This window comes from Oncorhynchus tshawytscha, linkage group LG14 (assembly GCF_018296145.1).
Source record: "Oncorhynchus tshawytscha isolate Ot180627B linkage group LG14, Otsh_v2.0, whole genome shotgun sequence".
In the NCBI taxonomy this organism is placed as follows: Eukaryota; Metazoa; Chordata; class Actinopteri; order Salmoniformes; family Salmonidae; genus Oncorhynchus; species Oncorhynchus tshawytscha.
Genome location: NC_056442.1, coordinates 24,216,103 through 24,228,607, shown reverse-complemented (window position 1 = coordinate 24,228,607; position 12,505 = coordinate 24,216,103). Strand labels below are relative to the sequence as shown.

Below are 12,505 nucleotides of genomic sequence, written 5' to 3'. Positions count from 1 at the left end.
CTGTGCGAAGTTGCTGGATATCGTATACGTCGATCCAGAGCATCCCAAACATGCTCAATGGGTGACATGTCTGGTGAGTATGCAGGCCATGGAAGAACTGGGACATTTTCAGCTTCCAGGAATTGTGTACAGATCCTTGCGACATGGGGCCGTGCATTATCAGGCTGCAACGTGAGGTTATGGCGGCAGATGAATGGCATGACAATTGGCCTCAGGATCTCGTCATGGCATCTCTGTGCATTCGGATAAAATGCAATTGTGTTCGTTGTCTGTAGCTTATGCCTGCCCAAACCATAACCTCACCGCCACCATGGGGCACTCTGTTCACAACATTGACATCAGCAAACCGCTCGTCAACACAACGCCATACACTTCCACCTGCCCGGTACTGTTGAAACCGGGATTCATCCGTGAAGAGCACACTTCTCCAGCATGCCAGTGGCCATCGAAGGTGAGCATTTGCCTACTGAAGTCAGTTACAACCTCGAACTGCAGTCAGGTCAAGACCCTTGAGAGGACGACGAGCATGCAGGTGAGCTTCCACGAGACAGTTTCTGACAGTTTAAGCAGAAATTCTTCAGTTGTGCAAACCCAGTTTCATCAGCTGACCTGGTGGTTGGTCTCAGACGATCCCGCAGGTGAAGAAACCGGATGTGGAGGTCCTGGACTGGCGTGGTTACATGTGGTCAGCGGTTGTGAGGCCGGTTGGACGTACTGCTAAATGTTCTAAAACGACGTTGAAGGAAGCTTATGGTAGTGAAATTAACATTCAATTCTCTGGCAAGTTATCTGGTGGACATTCCTCCAGTCAGCATGTCAATTGCAAGCTCCCTCAAAACTTGTGACATATGTGTCACAAAACTGCACATTTTAGAGTGGCCTTTTATTGTCCCCAGCACAAGGTGCACCGGTGTAATGATCATGCTGTTTAGTCAGCTTCTTGATATGCCACACCTGTCAGGTGGATGGATTATCTTGGAGAAATGCTCACTAACAGATGTACAAAAAAAAAAAAAAATTGAGCAAATGGAACATTTCTGGGATCTTTCATTTGAACAGATGGCACCAAACACTTTACATGGTGCATTTATATTTGTGTTCAGTGTAGATCCATCTTTTTTCATGGAGGTTATTACAGGGAGCACAGATATTGTAGGTTTCTGTTATCAAGGGAGAGGTGAGATATGGAGAGAATAGAGATGACACATGGGGACTGGTGGAGACGCGTTTCATGGTGAGCTTTGTGAGTTTGAAATTCTAATGAAAAAGCATCTGTATCTGATATGAATGGAGTTGTGATGTGTTTGTCTGTGTGGAGTTGCGGTATTTGTATGACATTCCAGCATAGCCTACACGTGTGTGGGTTTTCATTTCTGACCTGAGCCAAACTCTGGAGGGGGGGGTGGGGTTTAGTACAAAAAAAATTAAATAGTACTAGAACATCAGCACAAGTTAGGAGTCTGGTTCATACTCCTATTTATTGTTTAGCTTGCCAGATTATTATTATTTTAAGTGGCTGGTTTTCACAAAGTTGGAGCTAGAGGTAATGAAACAATGTGGCGTATGTATGGAAGTCAATAAAAACAAAACATCGGTGGTATTCCCGTTTCTTTCATTAAAGGACAAATGCACAGCTTTTTAACATCAGATGACTTATCTCCGGCACCAAACCAGTGTCTAACTTAAACATTCTGTTAAAGTTATACGATAAGAAAAAGTATTAAGAATTACTCCAGATGCCATCATGGAACAGGAAATACAATAACATGTATAAACCAGCGCAATCTTCACTGCAGTTTATGACAACCCAGTACCTTGGCTGATCTCTGAATATACTGTACTTCGTGCCAGCGGCATACCACCCTGCATCCCACTGCTGACTTTCCTCTGAAACTAAGCAGGTTTGGTCCCTGGATGAGAGACCAGATGCTGCTTGAAGTGGTATTGGATGACCAATATGAGGCACTCTTTTCTCTAAAAAAAACCATATCCCACAGCAGTGATTGGGAACATTGCCCATCATAGGCTGCTGTCTTTCAGATGTGATGTTAAACGGGTGTCCTTCTGACCCTCTATGGTCACTAAAGATCCCATGGCACTTATTGTAGGGGTGTTAACCCTGTTGTCCTGGCTAAATTCCCAATCTGACAATCATGGCCACCTAATCAACCCCAGCTTCCAACTGGCTCATTCCTGTAACTATTCCCTAGGTTGTTGCTCTAAATGAGAATGGGTTTTCAGTCAACTTACCTGTTAACAAAATGAACACAAACTGTATCCCTGCAGTCAGCTGATACCAATGATAAGTATTAATCCTAGATTACACACAGGTGCCGCCATTTAGGTACACCTGCATTGTAAAATATTTTGGAATCTATAGAAATGCATTTATTAATGTCTACATTCGTGTTTGACAAGTATATTATATTACAGACTCCTTAATCCACATTTTAAAATTATATGTGAACTGAACATTTACAGTACTAGTCAAAAGTGACCTACTCATTCAAGGGGTTTTCTTTATTTCTACTATTTTCCACATTGTAGAATAATAGTGAAGACAAAACTATGAAATAACACATATGGAATCATGTCGTAACCAAAACAGTGTTAAAGAAATAATAATTACATTTTATATTTGAGATTCTTCAAAAGTAGCCACACTTTGCTTTGATGACATCACACTCTTGGCATTCACTCAACCAGCTTCACGAGGTAGTCCCCTGAAATGCATTTCAATTAACAGGTGTGCCTTGTTAAAAGTGAATTTGTGTAATTTCTTTCCATAATGCGTTTTAGCCAATCAGTTGTGTTGTGACAAGGTAGGGGCGGAATACAGAAAATAGCCCTATTTGGTAAAAGATCAAGTCCACATTATGGCAAGAACAGCTCAAATAAGCAAAGTGAAACGACATCCATCATTACTTTAAGACATGAAGGTCAGTCAATCCGGAACATTTCAAGAACATTGAACGTTTCTCCAAGTGCAATCGCAAAACCATCAAGTGCTATGATGAAACTGGCTCTCATGAGGACCGCCACAGGAAAGGAAGACCCAGAGTTACCTCTGTTCATTAGTTACCAGCCGCAGAAATTGAAGCCCAAATAAATGCTTCACAGAGTTCAAGTAACAGACACATCAAAATCAACTGTTCAGGGGAGTGTGTGTGAATCAGGCCTTCATGTTCAAATTGCTGCGAAGAAACCACTACTAAAGGACACCAATAAGAAAACTTGCTTGGGCCAAGAAACACAAGAAATTGACATTCGGTAGAAATCTGTCCTTTGGAATTTTTGGATTCCAACCGCCGTGTCTTTTTGTGAGACGCAGTGTAGGTGAACGGATGATGATCTCTGCATGTGTGATTCCCACCGTGAAGCATGGAGGAGGTGGTGTGATGGTGTAGTGGGGCTTTGCTGGTGACACTGTCAGTGATTTATTTAGAATTCAAGGCACACTTAACCAGCATGGCTACCACAGCATTCTGCAGTGATACACCATCACATCTGGTTTGGGCTAAGTGGGACTATCAATTTTTTTTCAACAGGACAATGACCCATCACACCTCCAGGCTGTGTAATGGCTATTTGACCAAGAAGGAGAGTGATGGAATGCTGCATCAGATGACCTGGCCTCCACGATCACCAGGCCTCAACCCAATTGAGATGGTTTGGACCGCAGATTGAGGGAAAGCAACCAACTCAGTGCTCAGCATACGTGGGAACTCCTTTAAGACTGTTGGAAAAGCATTCCAGGTGAAGAGTATTGAGAGAATGCCAAGTGTGTGCAAAGCTGTCATCAAGGCAAAGGGTGGCTACTTTGAAGAATCTCATATAATATATTTTGATTTGTTTACATGATTCAATATGTTATTTCATAGTTTGTCTTCCATTATTATACAATGTAGAAAATAGTAAAAATAAAGAAACCCTTCAATGAGGTGTCCAAACTTGACTGGTGCTGTATATAAATATATAAACATTCTATTGAGCAGTAATGTTACTATCCTCACTACAACAAAGAAATTCTTAAATACATGTAATTTTGTCCTTGAAACATTTGAAATACTGTAGGATTCCCATTCATTCCTATGGAGGAGTACCAATATGGCAGCCGGTGGCTTCAAACCACTCATTGGCCATTTACACAGCAATCCAGGGTTTATACACATCATTGGGTGATAACTTTCCTACTTAGTTCAGTATCTACTAGCCAGCTCACCAAATGACTGAGAAGTAAAAGCACAAGCACGAGCCCAGGAACCAGACAGGCTTTTTTGAGCAGCATTCACATCCACTTTCATCTTTAAAAACAAATCTGATTTTGCTGGAACGAATAAAAACAGTACAAGGGGCTCAGCGCTGTAAACGTGTGGAGAATCTTTAGAGGTAGAGGATAAATAACGTATCCATCCCAAATGCATTTGGAGGGCGCTAAACCAAACATCTGCACCAAGGATGAGGCTCTTCATTTGGAACACTCTCCCACATTTACATCAGGGAGGGCAAATATTGAATTTCTTAATAAACCCGTTAAATGTTTTTGTACCATTTCACAAATATTTCTACATTTGAGTTAAACTACTGCGTTTTATGGGCAGGCTTTACATTTCATTCACAAGGTAGATTCTTTGAAAGCTTTCCAATATGACAGCACCCTGTGTATATCAGACACTATATCATCTGGGAGGCTGGCAACCTAAATCTCAGACGATTTTAATTAAACCGATGAACCAGGGAAGTAAAATTGTCAGTGTTAAATATTCTGCAGTGAAGACTTCACTACCTTAGGGAAACATTACTTACATGTAGATGCTGGATATTTTTGAGTTGGTGCTTTTTCCAATTGCTATTTCCTGAACGCCTCAGAACACATTGGGCCTAACATTGCACTTCCTGTCCTGTCCACATGGGGGACGTCAAGACAGATCCTCAATATAAAGCAGAGCCATTGAAACCTGGGCTGAGTTCAGCAGGGCACAACGTTGAGCAGTGTTCACAGAGAAATATGTTACGTAGAACAAAACACACCTCTCTGACATGTAGAAGAAGCGACCATGTCGTCTCTGTTCAGGACATTTCTATCAACAATGCTCCACAACGTTTACAACTGAACACAGAACACTACAGGAGATCTCTTTAAAAAAATAAAACTCCTTGATTTCAATTATGAATCACAGGAGTCATGTATTTAAAAAAATGTTTTAATAGGTAACAGCTACAGGATAAAAAAAAACAACTTTGTCTCATTTAAAATAAGAATAAAGGATGTGACTTACACTTCTCTTCACACACAGACAGGCTACCATAGAATCAGTGCAAAAACATTCCCCAGGTAAAAACAACTTTAAAAAAGATTAAAACAAGAGTAAAGTGCATGTTGTTTGAGAAACAGCCCACTAATTATAGTTGTAGAAATTACAGCTGTTTTAGAAACCATAAGGGGGGGGGGGCACAAACACACATACCTCCACAGACTCAGCATTCACCTGAACATACACAGACCACAAGTCCACACTAACAGATTACATAGGGTCCAACACAGCTAGTCAGTGCACACATACGACAGACAAGGGCCCAAGGGGGACAGTCTGGAACATAGTGCACATGTAGGGCCGAGGCAACCCCACACACACACACTCATAGACACCCTCGGCCTAGGGCCGAGTGTAGTGAGGTTACATGGTATTGTAGAGCACAGTGGCAGTCCGTTTCTTGTCGGTAGCCTTGCGGACCCGCCGCAGCAGGTGACTCTTCCCACTCTTCGGGGACTGGGTGCGGGTGAGCTGGGGGGAGAGGTCTGTCTCTAGCTCCTCCCCTTGAAGAACAAGAAATGGAGGTGAGGAGGGAGATGGGGGATCACTCCATGCAATCTGGGAGCCCCTATCAGTCCTGTCTGGGTCCAGTGGGTACACCCCCTTTAGGGGGGCCCTGGGGGTGGTGGGGGGGTTCCAGGACAACACCCGCTGCTTTTTGGAGACATCTTCTAAGCTGGGGTGATGGTGAGAGCGGGGGTGAGGGGTGGGCACCAATGGGGGTCCATGAGGGCTGGCAGTGGTGGGCCGTAGGTCCCAGTCACTCAGGTCGTTGGCTGACAGCTCCAGGCAGTCCAGCTTGGCCAGCGAGGCTGAGCGCTTCATCAAGGAGGGGGGCGTGAGGCCCGCCTGGCGGATCCGCACCTCGATCTCCATGGCCCTATGCCACAAGGGCATCTCCCTGTGATGCAGGCCCTGGAGCGGATGCTGCCCCTGACCAGGTCTCTCTCCAGCCCCCAGTCCCAGCCCCCCCGCCTCATACAGGAAGGCCTGCAGCTCCCTCAGGGTCTCCTGGATCTTCTCCAGCTCCTCACTGCTGCGTGCCAGGGCCAGCCTTCCGTGGTGGGGTGGGGGAGGAGAGGGGCGATCCGTGTCTGAGTCCAGGGCCGTCACCCCCTCCAGCCACAGCAGTGCAGGGGAGGCCCGGAGCTGGGCCCTAGATGGCTCCAGAGACGGGCACACGATGATTGGGATTGGCTTAGGGGTGTTGCGGGCGTCTGGGTAGTGAGAGAAGGAAGGCTCTGGGGCAACGTCCATGTCTAAGACGACAAACCCTCCCTCTGTTCCTCTGGTAAACTCTGTGTCTCCTTTGGGCTCTGCAGACACAGTGAAAGCCTCGTTCAGTATTCTTCCTTGTTCAGGAGCAGGGGGGAAGTCAATGGTAGGAGCGAGGAGGGGTGGGCAGTCCGTGCTTGTCGTTTGGAGAGGAGAGGGTGTGGGGTGAAACTCTGCACTGGGGGAGTGGAGAGGGGAGCGTTGGGTAGACGTGTTGCTGAGAGTTAAGTCCAGCTCCTGCCTCAGCCTCTGCTCCAGTTGTTTGGTTGCCCTGCGCACCGAGCCAGCCGGCCAATCCGAGGGAGGCGTGGAGGGAGATTGTGGGTAGGAGGAGGGCGAGGTCAGTGGTGCCACCTCGTCCTGGTCATCTGGGCACAGCTGCTGGGGGCTGCGGGGAGCCGGCTGAGCGGAGGAGAGGGGCGTCGCTGCCGGAGGGTGGGATATGGACTCTATCTCTGTGACGATATGGCGGACTGACACGCCGTTGTCGTGATGGGGAGGCGGCGAGGCTTTGGCGTGACTGGATCGGTCGCTACAGTCCTCCGTATGGGGGGAACTCTGAGATGGAGACAGAACGGAGAGAATGAGAGAGAGAATGACAGAGAGAATGGTTTGAATGTCTGCTTTAAATGATACCTAAGCACAGTTACCTTTGTATTAATGCTGGAGCATCACTAAAAGCTTCTAAAAGACATTTTACAGACAGAAAAGAACACCACCATCAAAGTCTGCAGACAACAGCTGTGTCAGACTGCTGATCTAGGATCAGCTCCTCCTGTCAATATAATCTTATTCGTTGTGATCTCAAAGGCAAAACTGATGCCAAATCAGCCCTCCTAGTCTGAGACGCTTGATACATAGGGCCCCTGATGTTACATATTAGCAATGTATTAGCAATGGAAACTGATCATAATGTAACGGTACTTTCAATAGGTGGCAGTATTGTACAAACCATCCCCAAAGACATCCTTGTGTTTCCCCCTCCCTATCCAATGGATTTGATCATAATCCATTCGATTGACTGCCTCCATTGAGTACTGTAATCTTGTTAATCACTCAGTAACTCTCAGCAGGGCTGTGGAGCCCTGAAGACCATAGACAGGAGGCTGGCGTTCATCATTTGAAGTAATTTCAATGTATAAAAAAAAACACACAAAAAAACATGGCCACCTCACCTTTCCCTGTTCCTCTTCCTCTGTGACTGGCAGTGCTCCAGCAGGGTTCTCGGGGGACAGCGGCTGCAGCTCCTGGCTGGGGCACCGCGGCTGAGGCGTCCGCTGAGCCATCTGCTCTGAAAGAATCCGAGTCCTTCCGTCTTGGGACAGGCCCAGGAATTTCTCCCGGGCGCTGAAGAAGTCAATGCTGTCTGTGCTGAGGTTGGAGGACGCGATAACACATGTGGTGTCAACAGGGTTAGCGAGGACAGTATCTTTGTCACTGCCGCCACTGGGGTTGTTGTTGTCATCATTGGCGTAGGGTCCTAAAGACAGTGGCGTTGTTGCGGTGAGTGGGCTCACGGCCATGGGGATCCCCGGGGACGCCATAATGACACTTTCCCCCCTCTCGCTCAGCGGGTCTGACAGGGAGCATCCCAGGGTGTCCGAGTCGTCGCTGGACTCCAGGGTGGCCTGAGATACGACTTCTGAGCTGCTGAGGTCAGGCAGATCCAGGGTCAGCACTACACTCTGGTCTTTCTGTTTAGGCACAGGACTGGACAGCTGTGTGCTCAAACCTAGATGGAGGGATTTGGCCAGTGGCTGGGGGAAGAGAGAAGGAGGGAGGATATGCAGTGAGGGGGGAGGATGGGGGACGGCGGTGATTGGCACCGTCACAGCCACCACCGCCAGAGCAGAGTTGTCCATTCTTTCCTCCGGCACCACCGTAGCCGCCCGCGGAGCAGGCAGCGGCGGGAGGAAGGGGTCCTGGCGGGGTCCCCGCCCTCGAGAAAACCGGTTCTCCCGGGAGTCACACAGACCGTTGGACGCTGACGGGCCAGGGGAGTGGGAGTGTGAGCGAGTGAGTCGGACGGGCTCCGACTGCGTGTCTGAGATGTGGGAGCCCTCGGCCTTGTTGTTACGGTCATTGGCGGCGCCAAGCGCCTGGAGCAGGAAGCGTTGCAGGGATGGGGTGGGGCCGTTGTTGTGGGGGTCCGAGTGGCCCAAGGTGTGGCTGTGAGGGCGCGTCTTACACAGCAGAGACTCGTGGCGCTCTGAGAGGTCGCTGTCCGAGTGGGAGCGCCACAACTTGTTGTGCCTCTGCTTACTGCAGAGAAAGGAGGAGGAAAATAACAAACTGTCAATTCTCTTCATTCCATCATTTACACTGGAAAAGAGGTCACTGCAGAGCCAGTCGTCTGTGTGGCCCAGGATGTGAGAGCTGTGTGTGTGTGTCTACCTGGCCAGCAGGATACCCTGGTACTCCTCCAGCTGCTTCATGAAGGAGGGGTTGGGCTTGGTGACGCCGCGACGCTCCTTGACGTAGTCGAAGGCCCTCCCCAGGTCCCAGCCGTACTCCTTCATGGCGTAAGCGATCACCGTGGAGGCCGAGCGACTCACACCCATCTTACAGTGGACCAGGCACTTAGCCCCTGCTTTCCTAATAGGGGAACACAGAGCATGGGTTAGAGTAGAGGGAGTGAAGAGGACAAGCTGATGACATACAGTGCATTCAGTAAGTATTCAAACCCCTTCCCCACATTTTTGTTATGTTACAGGCTTGTACTAAAATGGATTCAATTATTTTTTCTCCTCATCAAATCTTCACACAATACCACATAATAAAAAATAAAAAACAGGTGTAGAAAAATAATCTCTTATATAAAATATAACATTTACATAAGTATTCAGACCCTTTACTCAGTGCTTTGTTGAAGCACCTTTGGCAGCGATTACATCCTTGAGTCTTCTTGGGTATGATGCTACAGTACAAGCTTGGCACACCTGTGTTTGGGGAGTTTCTCCCATTCTTCTCTGCAGATCCTCTCAAGCTCTGTCAGGTTGGATGGGGAGCGTTGCTGTTCAGCTATTTTCAGGACTCTCCAGAGATCTTCGATTGAGTTCAAGTCCGGGCTCTGGCTGGACCACTCAAGGACATTCAGGGACTTGTCCCGAAGTCACTCCTGCGTTATCTTGGCTGTGTGCTTAGGGTCGTTGTCCTGTTGGAAGGTGAACCTTTGCCCCAGTCTGAGGTCCTGAGCAGGTTTGTTCCGTTCATCTTTCCCTCAATCCTGACTAGTCTCCCAATTCTCTCTCGGAGCTTTATGGACAATTCCTTCAAACTCATGGCTTGGTTTTTGCTCTGAGACAGGTGTGTAGAGACAGGTGTGTACCTTTCCAAATCATGTCCAATCAATTGAATTTACCACAGGTGGACTCCAATGAAGTTGTAGAAACATCTCAAAGATAATCAATGGCGACAGGATGCACCTGAGCTCAATTTCAAGTCTCACAGTAAAGGCGCTGAATACTTAAGGTATTTCAAGTTTTTTTATTTTATTTTTTTTATTCTAAAAACCTGTTTTCGCTTTGTCATTATGGGGTAGTGTGTGTAGATTGATGAGGATTTTATTTATTTAATCCATTTTAGAATAAGGCTGTAACGTTTCAAAATGTTGAAAAGGGAAAGGGGTCTGAATACTTTCCGAATGCACTGTACAGTATTGTATCTTGATATAGTGTCTCATGGTTATGGTATAGAGCCTTCAAACTCAACTCTGGACCTAGAAGCCAGTTCTACTGCTTGTTTTCATTGTTCCCCTCTAATCAGGGACTGATTTAGACCTGGGACACCAGGTGGGTGCAATTAATTCTCAGGTAGAACAGTAAACCAGCTGTCTCCAGACTTCGCAGGGTTAGAGTTGAATACCCCTGGTAAAGACCATTCACATTGCTAAAAAGAACAATGCTAAAATCAAATATGCAAAAACTGAAATTTTAATATAAACATTCTCAAAATTAAAGCGAATCCTCGTAAAACCTAATCAATAATACTACATTTTCTTTGACAGATGGCTTTCTAGAGACTCCAGGACACCGAATAGAGTGCATCATATCAGAGCTCTTACTTGGCCTTGGTGATGAACTTGTAGGTGTCGTTCCAGTACTCCAGCAGGTTGGTGGCCTCCTCGTCGTACACGCGGATGTTGTGGTACTCAAACATGCCCGGGAAGAAGTTGTCGATCTCCCGCGTCACGTTGAGGATGTACCTCACACTGAAGGAGTGAAACGGAGAACATTACTCGTTGGAACTTCTACTCAGTATTGAAACTGTCACAGTAACCAACAGTCTGACATTGATGATAGACAAGTCAGAATGGTCTCTTACCCGCTGGTCTGCAGCTCCTCTAAGTTTGAAGCGTTCCACTCAGAGCCCTGGACACAAAAACAGAATTAAGTCCAAACTCGACAGATAATCTTAGAGATATCAGCAGACAAACAGGCAGAAAAAGGGACAAAAAGAGGAAGACGACTTAAAAGTAGTGCACTATACAGGCAATAGGGTGCCACAGTCCTTGACCGTGTACTTACCAGGTAAACATGGTCAAAGATCTCTGTGGGGCTGTCCATCTGACCCAGGATGACGATCATCTCGTTGTCAATAAACTCCTTGAACTCCCGAAGGTTGCACACCATCTGCATCTCCAGCTCTGTGCGAATCTGATGAGGAACCAGTAGAGAACCCGTTAGAACCCGTACATAACCTGTTCGAACCAGAACCGGTAGTGTGCGTGCGTCGACACCTGTAACCCACCTCTTTGGAGGTGACATTCTCCAGGTCTTTCTGCATCATGATCTCGCGGAGGCGAGTCTTGATCAACCTCTCCGTGCGCTCCCTCTCTGTGGGCCTGTGGACACACAAAACACACCCTCAGTACACACACCTCTCAGTCCACCTCGGAGGGTTACGGGGGCTCAATTTACCTCTCACCCAAAACAGCTTGACACACCACACTAAATAGAGGAACTCCCTAAATCCACATCGTGCCCCAGGTTCTCCACATCATACAAAACCACAGAGCTCAGTCCACATTTGTTCTTGTTATAACGAGTCCCTGCCCTCCCTTCTAACTGCATTTGAGGACACATTTAGCCACTTGCGCAGCACTAAGGGAAACATGCCCTGATTAGGTCCCATGAGACCCTGCTTCTGTTCTCCCCCCTCCCTCAGTCCCCACCCCCCCCAATCACTCGCTCACTCCCTCCCTCTATCCTCGTCTGTTCCCCCTCGCGATCTCTCGCTCCTGCTCCTACCAAATCACCTCTCGTCACAATTCACACCGTAATGTAGGTCAGTGGCTATGCTCCCACAACAGTCAACATTGTGCAGCAGCAGCAACAGGTGTGTTGGGCTTTTGTGTCCCAGTCTGATGACTCGTCATGCTTATTATTATTATTATGACACGTCCTTATTGGAACATCGGAAAGAGCTTGTTTATAGAAACAAAGACTTGATTGCCCTCTTGAGGAAAGGGTTTGGGGACTTGGAACACTTGAAACTTGTTGCACATTCCAGGACGAGACAGAGCTACCGCCGGGGTTGGGTTACTGGTTCTGCCAAGAGACCCTGACCACTTTGAATAACACACACACACACGCCAATGAACTCAAGGGTAGGGATCAATTTAATTTTAACTCAGTCAATTCAAGAAGTAAACACGGAATTGGAATCCATTGGAATTTCAGTTGACCACCTGAATTGAAATCGACCCCAACACACTACAGTCGTAAGCGATACACTGTATGCAACTTCACACATTCACGCTATACATGCATATTTGCAGGGACAAATCTGGGTAAAATCAGAGCATGGCCTCAATACTGAATAGAAGGAATGTGCAATGAGCGAGGGCAAATAATATGATGTCTGATTGTCATCGACAGGGATCTTAGCTTCGGCAGTGACCCCAACAGGATTTA

At 47.0% G+C, this 12,505-nt stretch overlaps 1 protein-coding gene across 4 annotated transcripts in view; it reads right to left on the bottom strand.

Annotated features, from left to right (window-relative positions):
* Positions 1 to 5,190: 5,190 nt before the first annotated feature.
* LOC112266829 (protein phosphatase Slingshot homolog 2) overlaps positions 5,191 to 12,505 on the bottom strand; it is a 42,379-nt gene continuing 35,064 nt past the window's right edge. For all 4 annotated transcript variants that reach the window (XM_024444682.2, XM_024444683.2, XM_024444680.2 and 1 more), the window contains 7 exons: positions 11,340 to 11,433; positions 11,117 to 11,245; positions 10,914 to 10,960; positions 10,654 to 10,800; positions 8,985 to 9,185; positions 7,766 to 8,852; positions 5,191 to 7,148 (listed from right to left, as the gene is read on the bottom strand). In XM_024444682.2, the coding sequence (XP_024300450.1) occupies positions 5,679 to 7,148; positions 7,766 to 8,852; positions 8,985 to 9,185; positions 10,654 to 10,800; positions 10,914 to 10,960; positions 11,117 to 11,245; positions 11,340 to 11,433 (3,175 nt within the window). In that variant the 3' untranslated portion in view covers positions 5,191 to 5,678. The remainder of the gene's footprint in view (positions 7,149 to 7,765; positions 8,853 to 8,984; positions 9,186 to 10,653; positions 10,801 to 10,913; positions 10,961 to 11,116; positions 11,246 to 11,339; positions 11,434 to 12,505) is intronic.